General features: G+C 36.2%; 2 protein-coding genes across 3 annotated transcripts; both read right to left on the bottom strand.

The window, feature by feature from the left end:
* Positions 1 to 842: 842 nt before the first annotated feature.
* LOC104750212 (receptor-like protein 9b) lies at positions 843 to 4407 on the bottom strand. 2 transcript variants are annotated; one of them, XM_087490528.1, is made up of 6 exons: positions 3987 to 4407; positions 3722 to 3877; positions 3532 to 3600; positions 3291 to 3365; positions 2396 to 3157; positions 843 to 2281 (listed from the first exon to the last, which is right to left on the bottom strand). In XM_087490528.1, the coding sequence occupies exons 1-6, from the start codon at positions 4351 to 4353 to the stop codon at positions 1014 to 1016; spliced, it is 2697 nt and encodes an 898-aa protein (XP_087346654.1). In that variant the 5' UTR covers positions 4354 to 4407; the 3' UTR covers positions 843 to 1013. The 2 variants fall into 2 exon arrangements, with proteins under 2 accessions (XP_087346654.1, XP_010470276.2); XM_010471974.2 differs by having other exon boundaries at positions 843 to 3157.
* A 1432-nt stretch (positions 4408 to 5839) lies between these two features.
* Positions 5840 to 7109, bottom strand: LOC104753509 (peroxidase 44-like). The gene is made up of 3 exons (XM_010475753.2): positions 6894 to 7109; positions 6346 to 6782; positions 5840 to 6131 (listed from the first exon to the last, which is right to left on the bottom strand). Exons 1-3 carry the CDS (start codon positions 7107 to 7109, stop codon positions 5840 to 5842), a joined length of 945 nt encoding a protein of 314 aa, XP_010474055.2.
* Between the last annotated feature and the right edge of the window lie 6557 nt (positions 7110 to 13666).

Below are 13666 nucleotides of genomic sequence, written 5' to 3' on the forward strand. Positions count from 1 at the left end.
CTCTTGCGCAAGACTTTGACTTTGGTGAAGTGTCTTAAGCGGAAGACTTTGACTTCTTTTATGGGTTCAACTGGTATTGAAGCTGGGCTTTATGGCCCATGTTTTAAATTTGTTCAAGTCAAATTCTATCTATAGACCCAATGAGATCAGCAACTTTGCCTTCTCTTTCCATTATTTGGGAGCTGTGTTACACTTAGACTGGTTTAAGTAAACTTTGTACTGTATCATGCTCTCTTTCTCCTCAATTGTAACACTTTGGTAAAAACATGAAGGCACCACAATGCTGATAGGTCAGTCACCATAACAATACCATTTGTAGACTTGTAGTCAAATCTCGAGTTAAATGGAGACTCAAGTCTATGAGCATTTTTCTTATGTGATGCACATAGTTCTCAACAGTTTGATGGCAAATAACATCTTCTGTCTCTTAATCCAGCTTCAATACATTCACCAAACCTTTTCAGTCACTACTTCTGCTTTCATGGTCTTTGTAACTGCTGCCATGGTTTGAGACGTATTACTTGATGAACCAACATACCAACTGAGTATGTTCCCTACAGCTGCAAAAACATAAGCGGCTTTTGACCCTTTGTAATATGAAAAACACCTCTAGATTAGCTTATAGCCACAAGTTCTTGTTGTCTCTTGTAGAGTATAGCTTTGTTCTTAATTTTATTTCTTTAATGCATCTAAACACCCAATTTATTTCTTGCAAGTGTGCCTTAGCTGTTTCTTATAACACCAACTGAATGACCTTATCAAACTTTTCTACCACACAGATGCCTCACTCTTCCAATAAATATTTAGATAAGGTACTGAACTCAAATAGCATTGATGCATTATGAGCAGACAAGGATCTTTTTTTTTAATTTAGATCTTCTGGTAAATTTCGGAAGATCAAATTTGATAAATAGTGCATGAAAAACTATGAACTTTCAATAACCTTACAAACTGATACATCATGACATGTAATTTTAAAAACCATTACTTAAAAAAAGAAAAAATTCACCAAATCAAAAATATTTGAAAAAATTGATAAAAGCACCAACGAGGTGAAACCATGCTCGGCGCCAAGGTGAATCAATGCAAAGGAGCACAAGAAATATGATCCATGTTACACCGTAGGTAGCAGCAAGGCTCCAGAGGAAAACCTCCATATCAATTGTTGTTTCACCATCCTCTTTTTGAGATCCATATTCAAGGAACCCCGTAGTGTTGTTATCATCACAATCTCTGTTTATAGCTGATCCACAAAGAAAAGGATTACCCATGTAGTTGGTTCCATTCAGCGTAGAGAATTTGCCTTGAGTTGGAATGGAGCCTGACAAATTGTTGTAGGACACATTTAACACAACCATATAGTCTAACTTGGATAAATCTTGAGGTATTCTACCATGCAACACGTTATATGAAAGATCAATGCTCTCAATGTCAGTTAGATTGGAGAAGCTTTCAGGTATTAAACCTGACAAGGAATTGTGAGACAGATTCAAAGAACGTAACTTCTGAAGATCCCCCAGCTCTTTTGGGATTTCTCCACTGAGTTCATTACTTGACAAGTCTAATCCAAACATGAAATCAAAACTTCCTCCCGTGTAAGAATCATACCTACTCTTTGATGCAAAATCAACTATGAACTTCAAATAGTCAGTGTAGCCTCGAGAAAACTCACGTGGTAAAAGCAACAACCTAGAATACACCTCCAATTCTTCATCATTAAATCCAACTGAATATGTATTACCATCAGTTGCATAGTCAAAGCCCCTTCCAAATGATACATTGTTTAGACATGAAGGTATAGACCCATCCAATTTGTTGTTGGCAAGATCCAAGATTCTAATGCTTCTTAGAGCACATAGATCCTTAGGAATATGACCAGTTAATCTGTTACCTCTTAACAAAAGAGAGATGACATCTTGGTTGTGGAAGAAGCGTGGGATAGTCCCTGATAACTTGTTATTTCGCAGATCGAGTACCAAGACATCTTTTATCAACGTACTTGGAATTGTTCCAGTGAACTCATTGTCGTGGAGGTACAACAAACTCATGTACTGAGCAGTGAAATGCATTGGCAAGTTCCCTGAAAACTTGTTTCTAGATAGGTCGAGAATCTTAAGGGTTTCTATGTTAAAAAGGGTTATTGGTACCGTACCTTCCAAGAAATTATTCGAAACAGAAACATACACCATAGGAAAGTGGCCAAACCACCTTGGAAGGACACCTTGTAGATTATTACTCGACAAGTCAAGCACTGATATAGAAGTTAGATTTCTAAATCCACCTGTGATGCCAGTAAATAGATTGTTATTCGCAATCAACACGATCAAGTTCCCGAAGGTTGTTGGTATGGGAAAAAGTTGGCCGTGGAATCTGTTGTATGAAAGCTTCAACGTACCAAGTGAATCACAACCCATGATAAATTCCCTTGGTAGACTGCCAGATAAGTTATTATGAGATAAGTCCAAGAACTGGAGCATTTTCATCTCACCAAAGGAAGATGGCAAATACCCTTGAAACCCGTTACTTGAGAGATTCAAGTGTATCAGATTTGGAAGCACTTTTCCAATATTCTCAGGAACACGTTGTTCAAAATTATTGTTTGAGACATCCAAAATCTGCAAACTGTGATTAACTAGTAGTCTTGTCAACTGAAACATGGTGAAAGAGTTGTCCTGCAAAAGCAAAACCCGAAGTTTTGGATATTGCTCCAAAAACCAAGAGGGGAATGCTCCGGTGATCAGCTTGTTGTTGGAGAGATTAATTACACGCATGTCCTTCTGGTGTCCAAGAAAGCTTGGCATTATTTCCAAGTTACAATTCTGTAACTGTATGACACTCAACTGAAACCTCGGCTGCAAGGAGATTTCAGTTTGTACCTTCAGCAAACTAGACCTTGATGATAGTTTGAAGACCTTGAGCTTTGAGAGGTTGGCTATTAACTCAAAAGAGAAGAAACCCTCAAAGTCATTATCTGAGAGAGATAAGTACTCAATAGATTCAAGATTTCTAATAAGAGATGGAACCGTCCCATGAAACTGGTTTGAAGAGATATCAAGAACTTGGAGTTTGCTCAAGTTACCAAAACAGTTAGGAAATGGCCCTGTAAATTTGTTTTGACTCAGATCAAGCTCCAGTAAATTTTTCAATTGACAAAGTCCTGTAAGAATCAAATGCAAATTCATAAGAAGATGAAAATATTTACCTTCTTCAAATATATAAATAGTTAATACCGAGCTCATCAAACAATCTAGCTACAAGCTAACTTAATAATTAGATTATACTAAAAATACCTTTCTTTTCCAATGATCCAGAAAAGTAGTTATCGCTCAAGTCCAAGCCTTGAAGGTTACGAAAATTTGCCAAATCTGTGGTAGGGTAAAGAGATATGAAAAGAGAACTTAACTTGTGTCCAAGTTCTTTTTTTTTCTTCTTGTTTTCGTAACAAGTGTCCAAGTTAAGGTCCTAGCTTGATCTAAATTTTCGATCTATGAAGATAATGAGAGGTAAAGCAAAAAAATTGCTAGATTTTACCTGGTACTGGGCCAATGAACTTGTTCCCACTTAGGTCTAGCAGTTCTAGACTTCTCAAGTTTTTTAGTTCTGCACGTAAAGTTTATTAAGTTTAAAACAAGTATAGAGATGAACCGGAACATATGTTCCAAACTAATAATATCAGTCTGTAACAAGTACTCAATAAACACCGGAAATTAAGTGGACATACCTTTGATTGGAAAAGTACCTTCCATAAAGTTTCCATGAAGAATCAAAGTTTTAAGCGAAGAAGCCGTATTTAGAAAGGGTAAGACACTATTATTAACGCCGTTGTTACTTATATCAAGTATCTCAAGACTTTTTAATCTCCCGAGGCTTTTATAACCTGCAAATCAAAAACCAATGATGTTAAATCGACAATGAAATATGGCATATACAATATGTGTAAATAGACGGAAAAGTTGGTTAGAGGCGGAAGTGAATGATAATATTACCATTTATATCATCGAACCAGCCATGACACCATAAATTACTTAAATTTAGAGTTTGTAATTCTTCAAAGGGATAGAACAAGGAAAGATTTAGTAGTGATGATGATGAATTGTTTGTTTCAATCAAAATGAGGCTGATCACATTCCCGCTGATAAGATCACACTTGACTCCTTCCCATCTGCAACAATCGCTACTTGTGTCGTCGTTATGACAATCATGATAAAGATACTCGGATATGTTGAGGTATGCCTTGAGCTCCATCAATCCTTTCCTTTCGCTTTCGATGCAACCTCTATACCCATGTACGTGTAGTGATACCATCATCATCACCACCACCATCATGAGACCTGCTGGGGAGAACATAAACATTGAGAATCTCTTATTTGACGTTACAACTCTTTCCAAAATTAAAATTAATTTCACGTTGGCAAAGAATATATTATTGATGGCATTATTTGTAAAGACTTTTCCCGACGACTTTGACTTTGCTGATGAGTCTTTGGCTAAAAGAGTTTGACTTCTTTTTTGGATTCAAGGGGATATTTCTTAAATTGTGCTTGACGACCCTGTTTTTAAATAGACAAAAGTCAACTCTATACCCAAAATGAAGAGGGACCAACTTGGAACCGTTCCTTTTCACTTAATAAATATGTTAACTGTTTTTTTATGTTTCTTATCATATTATTAATTGAATAAGCAAAAAAAAAAAACAGAGTACAATACTAAAATGCACAAAACATACATAATTAAGTACTAAGCAACTAAAATTCAACTTTTAATATAGCAACATCTGACATCAATTTGGTTTGAGTTTTGAAGTGTACTGTTGGGTAGAATGTGTTTTGAAGTGTACTGTTGGATTAAATATATGAATTATAGAACCAAACCAAACGAATCGTTACCTGATTGTGATGGGAAGTTCATTTACTTCCATGGAAAAAGTTAGGGTCAAATAAAACTCCTAACGTGGTAGTAAGAACACTAACTTTTAAATCCACTTATAGAGACGACATTATATTTCAAAATTGACCCTTATATGAGCCTACGATACCCTATTTGATCTTGTATATGGGAGTTGTTCTTAACATTGGAGAGAAAGAGATTCAAGCAAGTGTTCCTTTAACCCAATTCTCTCTTTAAGAATTATGTAATTAGGTTAATGTTTGAGACTTGTTTCGTCAATGAAACCACATATCCTTATCTAGGCCACCTGACATGTTAATTCTAATCCTAATGTAAGAACGAAAAAAAAAACATATAAACTTAATTTGAAAAAGAAAAGCACCAAAACAATATAATACTAAAAGGAAAATTACCAAAACCCTTGATAAGTATTATTGATACTCAAATTTGATCAAGACATGAAGCATAGGCTAATGAACTGAGGATCAAGACTGTATGGAAAGCAAAGACTAGTTTTCTTCATAGAACAGCCAGAAACTAGGCATGCACTTACCATCAGTCCATCCTGTTATTCGACAAGAAAGTTCCATACAGCCAAACCAAGTAACCAACATATACAAAACCTACCCTACGTTCTCATCTTAATATAGCGGGTAGAAACTTATAAACGAGGAACGTCTAGTCGATTTTGTTATCAACCATCGTACAATTCATTCTTCTACTCTCTTTTCTTTCGACACACGTTACTACTTTCAGATGTGGATGAAGAAAAGAGTAAGCACCAAAACCAGAATGGCATAAAAAGAGAAGTTAATATAAAAAAATAACACACGAATCAATCTAATTAACATGATACCGGCAAAAGCACACTTTCCGATTTATTATTTCTTGACAAAAAAAAAAAAAAAAAAAAAACAGAAAAACAAAAAAAACAACAAAATCATAGGATTCGTTAGTTGAAGACTCTGCAGTTTCTCCTGATCTCTCCAAGACGTCCGGTAATAACTCTTATGGTACCCATTTTGACCATTGCTTTGGCAAATCTCCGTCTAAAGATTTTATTGTTTGAGGCAAAGGTTGACACAGTTTCACGGGTTGAATTGTCGAGACCCATGTTTTGATCAATTTTTAGGATTCCTCTTTGCGCTTCGATCTCTCTAAAGATCACGTTATCCACTGTAAATGGAGTCCCTTGGTCCAAGAACACTGATGGGTCATTTGGAGCACGACATATGTCCCTCAACCTTAATAAATGTATCAGTGTGTCATATGTATTGATGCTCATTTGATACGATATATTTTCAATAACGACATGTAGCTTAATAATGTGTGTTAGTGTCTTAGATTTTACTTTAAGTTCAAATTTGCATAATGAATCTTCTTGAAAAAAGAAAAAACAGAGGGTATATATTGAAATATAATGTTACGTATTCTTTTTATCATAGCACATATACGTACCTAGCATTCAATGTTCTGTTCATTGCAGGGTCATTGATTCTATTTCGGATGAAGCTACAATGCGTGACACCAACACTGTGGCCACCACCAATAAGTGTAACCATGTCTTCCGTATTCAAACCATGAGCTGCAAATAATTCGATGGAATTGGCAACTGGAAATGCTGGTCCGGGCAACTCTACATCATCGGGGTTTGACAATAATCCATCACGTCTTCCTGTTGGCACTAAAAATCTTGGACCACCAGCTAACGCCACGGAGTCTCTAGTGGCGAGAGTTACAATGTCCGCGCATGAAACAGTTCGGGCGCATGCAGCCTCGAGCAGCTTCTTAGCCTCATCAATAATCTCGTAGCCTCTCACGCTTGCATTTGGTACGGCACTTTTCTCTGATTGTCTTTCGGGTGTTGGGTCAATCAAGAGAGAAGCATCACAACCCTACACAACCGTACGAAATATTGCTTTATCAATGTTACGTAAAGATATATTAGCGAGTCCTTTAACCATTATATATCTATATATACACATGACAAGGAGAAGATTACGAACCCTGACAAAGCAGTCATGAAATTGCATGCGAACTAATGCTGCAGTAACGGTATTGTCACTACGGAAATGTTTGGCAACAACATTAGCAACAATTGATTCGGCGCGGGGGCATGACCGGCGGTAGAACCCTAACCGGATTCGCTCAGATGGGCGTCGCGCAAAAGTAGGATGAACAAGGAGACAGAAAAGTACAAACAAAGCTGGGATTGACCTCATTTCGTCTCTGATGAGGTCTTTCCTTGCATTTCTTGTTAAAACTTTTGGATTATCTTTTGAAATTGTTATTATGCATATTTATACGTGACATACGTCAATCTTGGGACAATACTTTGGCAAAGAGAATGTTTCATCTAGAAGACGTGCATAGGGCAATTTGATAGTTTAATAGAGTATACGTGATATGTATTATTGTGTTTCATATAGAGTGTCATGTCGACATAACCAAATTGGATACTGTTCTTCTGATTATTCTTATTTTTAAATTTTTTTTGAAGAACTGTAGTTAGCTAAAATTTGTGTAACAATATTATTTAATTTTTTTTTTGGGTCAACTTATGATTTTGATCTTTTTAAGGTATAAAAATAGGTGTTGACTAGAAGAAGAAATTAATTAAAAATTTTGTTATATCAACATTCTAATCCTTTATGGGCTCATAGATTTGAACTAGATTTTAATCCACCACGAGATAATTATTTTAATAATTATTAAGAAAAATGTATATTGTATTTTTAATGTTTGTTTTAAAATATTTTGATTAATATTTAGTTTATACAATTTTAGATACATGGATTGTATTTTTTGTGTTTGGTATCGGTTAAGATTGGCGTAACACCTCACATTAATTCCACTACAAGAAAACACGCGTTTTGCAAGGACGACTTGCGACGGAATACAGCTCTCGCAAATTTGCGGTGGATTTGCGAGGACAGTACGAGAAAAGAAAATTCCATAGCACATCCCTCGCAAAATTGTGAGGAAGCCAGTCGTCGCAATTCCGCTGTTCATTTGCGAGACATTTACGAGAAATTCGCAGGAAAGGTCACCCTCCTCTCAAATCAATCGCAATATTTTAATTATTCTGAAATATATTTCAATATGATCATAAGGTGAATTATTCCGAAATTCATTACTAATATATTACTATTAATGATTAAAAAAATGATTGGAAAGAATATGATGAGACCTTGGACCTTATAATATACTCGAAAATTAATTTTACTAACTTTAAAAATTATTTTGATGGTTTTTATAAATTAAATATACTAGGTTTGCGACATATTTGCAACATATTTGCTAGATATATAGCAAATGCGTCGCAAATCCATCGCAAAACATTAATCGTCGCTATTCCCTCGCAAATGAAAACTTCAAAACCTAACCCCTAAACCCTAAACCCTAAACCCTAAAGACTAATAACATTACTATTAATGATTAAAAAGATGAATCCAACACTTATATCTATGACAGTGCAACACAAAATTAGTGATTTTGGAATATTTGTCTAAATGTAATGAACATGTATATGATATAGTGTAAAAGATAGTTAATGATTGGAGGAAGATGCCAAATTGGACAATTTTGGAAGTTTGATGATAGAGAAGAGTATGATGAGCTTATAGGACCTTATAATATACTTGCAAGTTCATTTGACTAATTTTTTTAAATTATTTTCATGGTTTTTGTAAATTAGATATTCAAGGATTGCGACAAATTTGCGAGTAATCCGCTAGATGCATAGCAAATGCGTCGCAAATCAATTGCAAAAAAACTTAAACCATAGCAATTCCCTCGCAAATGACAACATTAAACCCTTGATCCTAAACCCCTTATAACTAATTATAATACTTTTAATGATTAAAAAGGTGAATCCAAGATTTATAATCAAAGATATGGCACAAATGTCATTTTCAAAACCTAAACCCTAAATTAGTCGCAAATCCATCGCAAATTGCTCAAATAGTAGCAATTTCCTCGCAAATGACACTTCAAAACCTAAACCCAAAAGACTTTACGAGGGATTTGCTACGGTCTCTCGTAATTCTCTCGCAAAGTCTAGAAATATTAGTTACATATTTTAATATGGTTGCTAGCGATTTGCGAGGGACCATAGCTAATCCCTAGCAATATTTGCGTGATTTGCGACGCAATGTTTTTCTATATAAGTAAAAAACCTAATTTGAGCAAACCTCAAACCTCGACTAATCCGCAGCCAAAAAAACCCTAGTTCCCTAATCCTTCTCTTCTCTGATTTCCTCTTTCTTCTCCGATCTCTTCTGTCTTTTCCGGTGAGTCTCTTCTCCGGTTAACCCTTCTCCTCCTCTTCTCCAAGGTCCGGTAAGTCTCCTCCTCTCCTCTTCTATCTCTTTGTTTGGGTTATGATTTGGGGTTTAGGGTTTCGATTCAATTTAGGGTTTTAATTCGATTTTAGGGTTTCGAATTTGGGGATTCAATTGGGGGTTTAGGGGTATGATTCGATTTGGGGTTTAATTTGATTTTAGGGTTTCGACTTTAGGGATTAAATTTGGGGTTTAGGGATTCAATTTAGGGTTTCAAATTTAGGTTCTAATGATTTTGGTGGTTTTGATTGAAATTGATTTGGGGGTTTAGGGTTAATTCTAATCAGATTTTTGTTCTGCTTTCGACTAATGAGCAACACGGTTCTGTAAACCAAAACGTTTACAGAAGATTCATCTCTTCTCAAGGTTTAACTCCTCCCGTCTCTACTCGAAGGACAACTTTTGCTTCTGCTCATCCCCAAAGGTTACCTTCTCCCGCTTCTTCTCAAGGTACATCACTGGCGATGCAGGATAATCGTATGTCTCCAAAACATTCATTTTTTACTTTGGAAGAGTTACTTGCAAGTCCCGGACGTGCTTCCTTACCGAAACTAGATCCTAAGCGTCCTCCGGGTACCCTCTGGTAAGTATCTTCTCTTGTCTAATTTTTTTTGTTGTTGTTTCATAGTACCTCATTCGATATATCCTTTGCTTTGTAGGTTTGAACAGGACCCTTCTGTGGCTGCTACTGTCCGGGCCATTTTGAAAGAGATTTCAAACATGCTCATGCCAATTGGACCCAAACACCAGGTCCGGTTGTAAATCGGTGGTTTGAAACTTTTGCGGTAAGTCTACTTTGTGTTTGATGTGTTTTATATATAGATTTTGTGTTTTAATTACTAATGCATGTGATGTATGTTGAAGCAAACATATAACTAGGACCCGTCCATCAACGGAAGAGTCAGAACTGAGTTTGAAACCAAGTTGAAGACTCGGATGAGTGATCAAGTGTCTCGGTGGAAGGGTAAGTGGAAGCGAAAAGGTGATGAAGCAATGCCGCGGTGGCTTGATCCTACAGTATGGGAAGGCTTGGTCAAGTTTTGGCTTGAACCAAAGTCAGAAGCAAAGAGTATCAACAGTCATAATGCTCGTTACAGTGATCCTGATGGCACCAGAATACACAAACACAGACCTGGTCAGACATCTTTTAAAGCCCGAGCACGAAAGCATGTAAGTATTTTTCTTAAAGTTATTTAGTTAAGACTTGTTTATTCACTGTTTATGAGCATTGATCACTGTCTAACTCTTGTGTTAGTCTGAGAAGACCGGTGATCCACTACCTGATTTCCTGCTTGACCTAGAAGAGACTCATTGGAAACCTGATGGGTCTTTCGTTGATGGAATGTCTGAGAAAGTCTACCATCAAGTGTCATCGAGGATAGCTGAAGCTGAATCTTTGCTACTCTCTGGGGATAATGTGGAGAGCAGTGCTTCCGGCGGGTTATCTCTTACCGCAAAGAACCAAATATATGCTGAGGTAATTGTTGGTGTGTTTATATGTTGCTTACTTTTTGCAAGTTTCTCTTCTTGCAAGTTCATTGTTTATGTTGGTGTGTTATAGTTTCTCTTTGTATCAATGTCTAAATGTCTAACGGTTGTTTATGTTGGTGTGTCTCTCTTATGTTGGCAGGTTGCTCCGAAGAAAAAGAACCGGATATATGGGGTTGGGAACTTGCAAGAAGAAGCATCATCAGCTCACATTGGACAATCGCCTCCTACTACTGAAGATACAAATGATCTAGCTGCAAAGCTTGCTGCTGCCGAAGCTACCCTCGCAAGTCAGGCGACTCAGTTGGAGAAGATGCATAGTTATGATGCTTACTTTGATTATCTTGCAGAGAAAGATCCAGAGTTTGCTGCAAGGTTTCGCCGAGAGGATCCAGCTGCCGGAAAAAAAACCACCGAAGAGGCAACCGGTGGAGAAGCTACCGGCGGCCAAACAACCTGACTCCCTCTCTTTCTCTTAATGTGTAATGTGTACTGTTTAGCTTAGAACACTTGATCTCCCTTCTAATGTTTAATGTTTAATTTGTAATGAACACTTGATCTCCCTTGTAATGTGTAATGTTTAATTTGGATAACTTATAAAGTTTAATTCTAATTGCAGGTTTAATCTTAATTACAAGTTTAATTCTAATTGCCGGTTAAATCCTAATTAAGCTAACCGGCAATTAAAATTTTAATTTTTTTTATATCATTATTATTATTTGCGACGGAAAAAATAATTGCAAAACTTATAAAGTTTAATTCTAATTGCAGGTTTAATCTTAATTACAAGTTTAATTCTAATTGCCGGTTAAATCCTAATTAAGCTAACCGGCAATTAAAATTTTAATTTTTTTTTATACCATTATTATTATTTGCGACGGAAAAAATAATTGCAAAAGCATTGCAAATTTGCGAGGGAGTTACTAGATACCACATTTGCGAGAAAATTGCTTTTTAAATATGTCCTCGCAATTTGCGATTAGTTTGCGAGGGATTTGCGACGCTGGCCGATTTGCGAGAAGCGATTTGCGAGGAACAAACATTCCTCGTAAATCTCTCGCTTTGTCGATTTGCGAGGGATTCGCTACATATTCGTCCATCGCAAAACGCGTGTTTTCTTGTAGTGTTCATTTGATATCATTCTAAAATATTTTGTGTCTTTTTTTTTGTCAACCATATAGGGTCACAACATGCCGGTACATTAGTCGAATCGCTACAATTTGACTTAACATTGGCCAGTGCACTAATGTCACTTCACAATATTTTTTGTCTTTTAGTAGACGAATCCGTAAAAAAATTATATAATCATATATATGTAAACTCTAACCAGCTGCATAACATGATCCGCAAAAATAGAAAAAAAAATTCAAGTTAGAAGTATCTAGAAAAATTAAACTATGGATACTAATTTGTTTTAGATTAATTATTAAGTATGTTTTTTTGGATATTACAAATAATAAACTTTAAATTTTAATATTTATTCAAATAAGAAGGATATAATTATGTATATCTTACCAAAAAAAGGTACTTTGCCAAATGTACTTCCAAATTAAATTAATAATAAGGGGATTGCTTGGTGAAGAGAAGACTGTGTAATCAGGGAATCCAATACAAGCCATAGACATTAGGACTAACTATATATAATTCACATAACATCACTGCCCCTATTATTTTGATAACAATATGGCAATATTATTCATAAAGGTTCACTACTTCGATCATCGTATTTCTTCAATACATGTATAAATTATGTATTAGTAACAAGGCCGCCTTGAGTTTCTAACCTTGCTGTAATCTCGTAGCTATTAATTTTTTTTTTGTCAACCAAACATTAAACTAGAAAATAACTCCAAAGTTAGTTGCCCAAACCGAAAAGAAAGAGTTTATAAAAGAAGTTTCAGAAAATAAAGATCTCGAAGAACGAGCAAAAGGCAGTCTGCCCATACATTTGACGTCCGCGGGATCCTCGAAAGCATGAAGGATGGAAAGGATGGTCGAAGTAAGCTGAAATCATCCAACAGGTTAGAGAAAGCGGGTCATTCATCGCGGCACTGCACCATCGCCACTAGTTCTGCACAACCCGTCTCAAAACTCTGACAGTCAACACCCGCCGCCAGTAGGGATTCCATCGGCTAAATCAAAGCCTGAAGCTTCGAATGTAGGGGGAAGGACTGCGTCGCTGGCTTCGTGCTCCCATTAGCAACGTGGTATCCTCATTATTGCAAAATCACCAGCCCAAACCTACAAAAGGATCTAAAGCCTTCCAAAATCTATCGACCTGACACCGGGGAGAAGGATCCCGAATCTCAAAAGACAAAGGATCTAGGGAGTCCGACTAGAAGGACTTGGCCTCTAGCTATTAGTTTATCTTTTGGCTTCTATATAAACTCACAATGCTGCATCTTTTGTACAAACGTCTTTTTTGTTGAATATATTTTATATTCATACCAATATATATATATATATATATATATATGTATTAGTATGAGTAGCATGTTTTCTAATCACATTGTAGTTAGTTCAATAGTTCTATTCATGTAATACCTCCCATTCAGAAATTAGTATAATAAATTTTACATTTTAATGTTGCCAAAAATTCACTTATTTCTTTTGTAACTCATCTTTAAAATATTTCCACAGTTGCACATGCTTTAACTAGAGCGATTTCGAGATACAACTTGCTAAAAATTCGTTTCAATTATCTTTCTCGTGAAAACAAAGCCGCCCGACAAGTATCTCAACCCTGTTCCGGACATACTTATCTATCCATTTAACTAGAAGAGAAGCTGGATTTGGTTTCTCTCCATGCTTCCTCCCATTCCTTTCCCGCCAAATGGTGCATCATGTGGCTTGGAAAATGTATGGAGCTATGAATCCGTCAATTCGGTCTCGCCATGATCATAATTCAGAAAGCACATTAAGTAACCTGTTCCAGTAATGCAGTCCGT

The sequence above is a fragment of the Camelina sativa genome, chromosome 16, assembly GCF_030686135.1.
Source record: "Camelina sativa cultivar CO46 ecotype springtype chromosome 16, ASM3068613v1".
NCBI lineage: Eukaryota > Viridiplantae > Streptophyta > Magnoliopsida > Brassicales > Brassicaceae > Camelina > Camelina sativa.

Excerpts from the sequence above, each read along its gene's own strand:
- LOC104750212 (XM_010471974.2), bottom strand. The coding sequence starts at position 4,353 with ATGTTTATGTTCTCCCCAGCAGGTCTCATGATGGTGGTGGTGATGATG. Across the intron at positions 3,878-3,986 it reads CTGGTTCGATGATATAAATG|GTTATAAAAGCCTCGGGAGA; the intron begins GTAATATTATCA and ends TTTGATTTGCAG. Across the intron at positions 3,158-3,290 it reads TGGATCATTGGAAAAGAAAG|GACTTTGTCAATTGAAAAAT; the intron begins GTATTTTTAGTA and ends TGATTCTTACAG.
- LOC104753509 (XM_010475753.2), bottom strand. The coding sequence starts at position 7,109 with ATGAGGTCAATCCCAGCTTTGTTTGTACTTTTCTGTCTCCTTGTTCAT. Across the intron at positions 6,783-6,893 it reads TTCATGACTGCTTTGTCAGG|GGTTGTGATGCTTCTCTCTT; the intron begins GTTCGTAATCTT and ends ACGGTTGTGTAG. Across the intron at positions 6,132-6,345 it reads AACAGAACATTGAATGCTAG|GTTGAGGGACATATGTCGTG; the intron begins GTACGTATATGT and ends ACATTTATTAAG.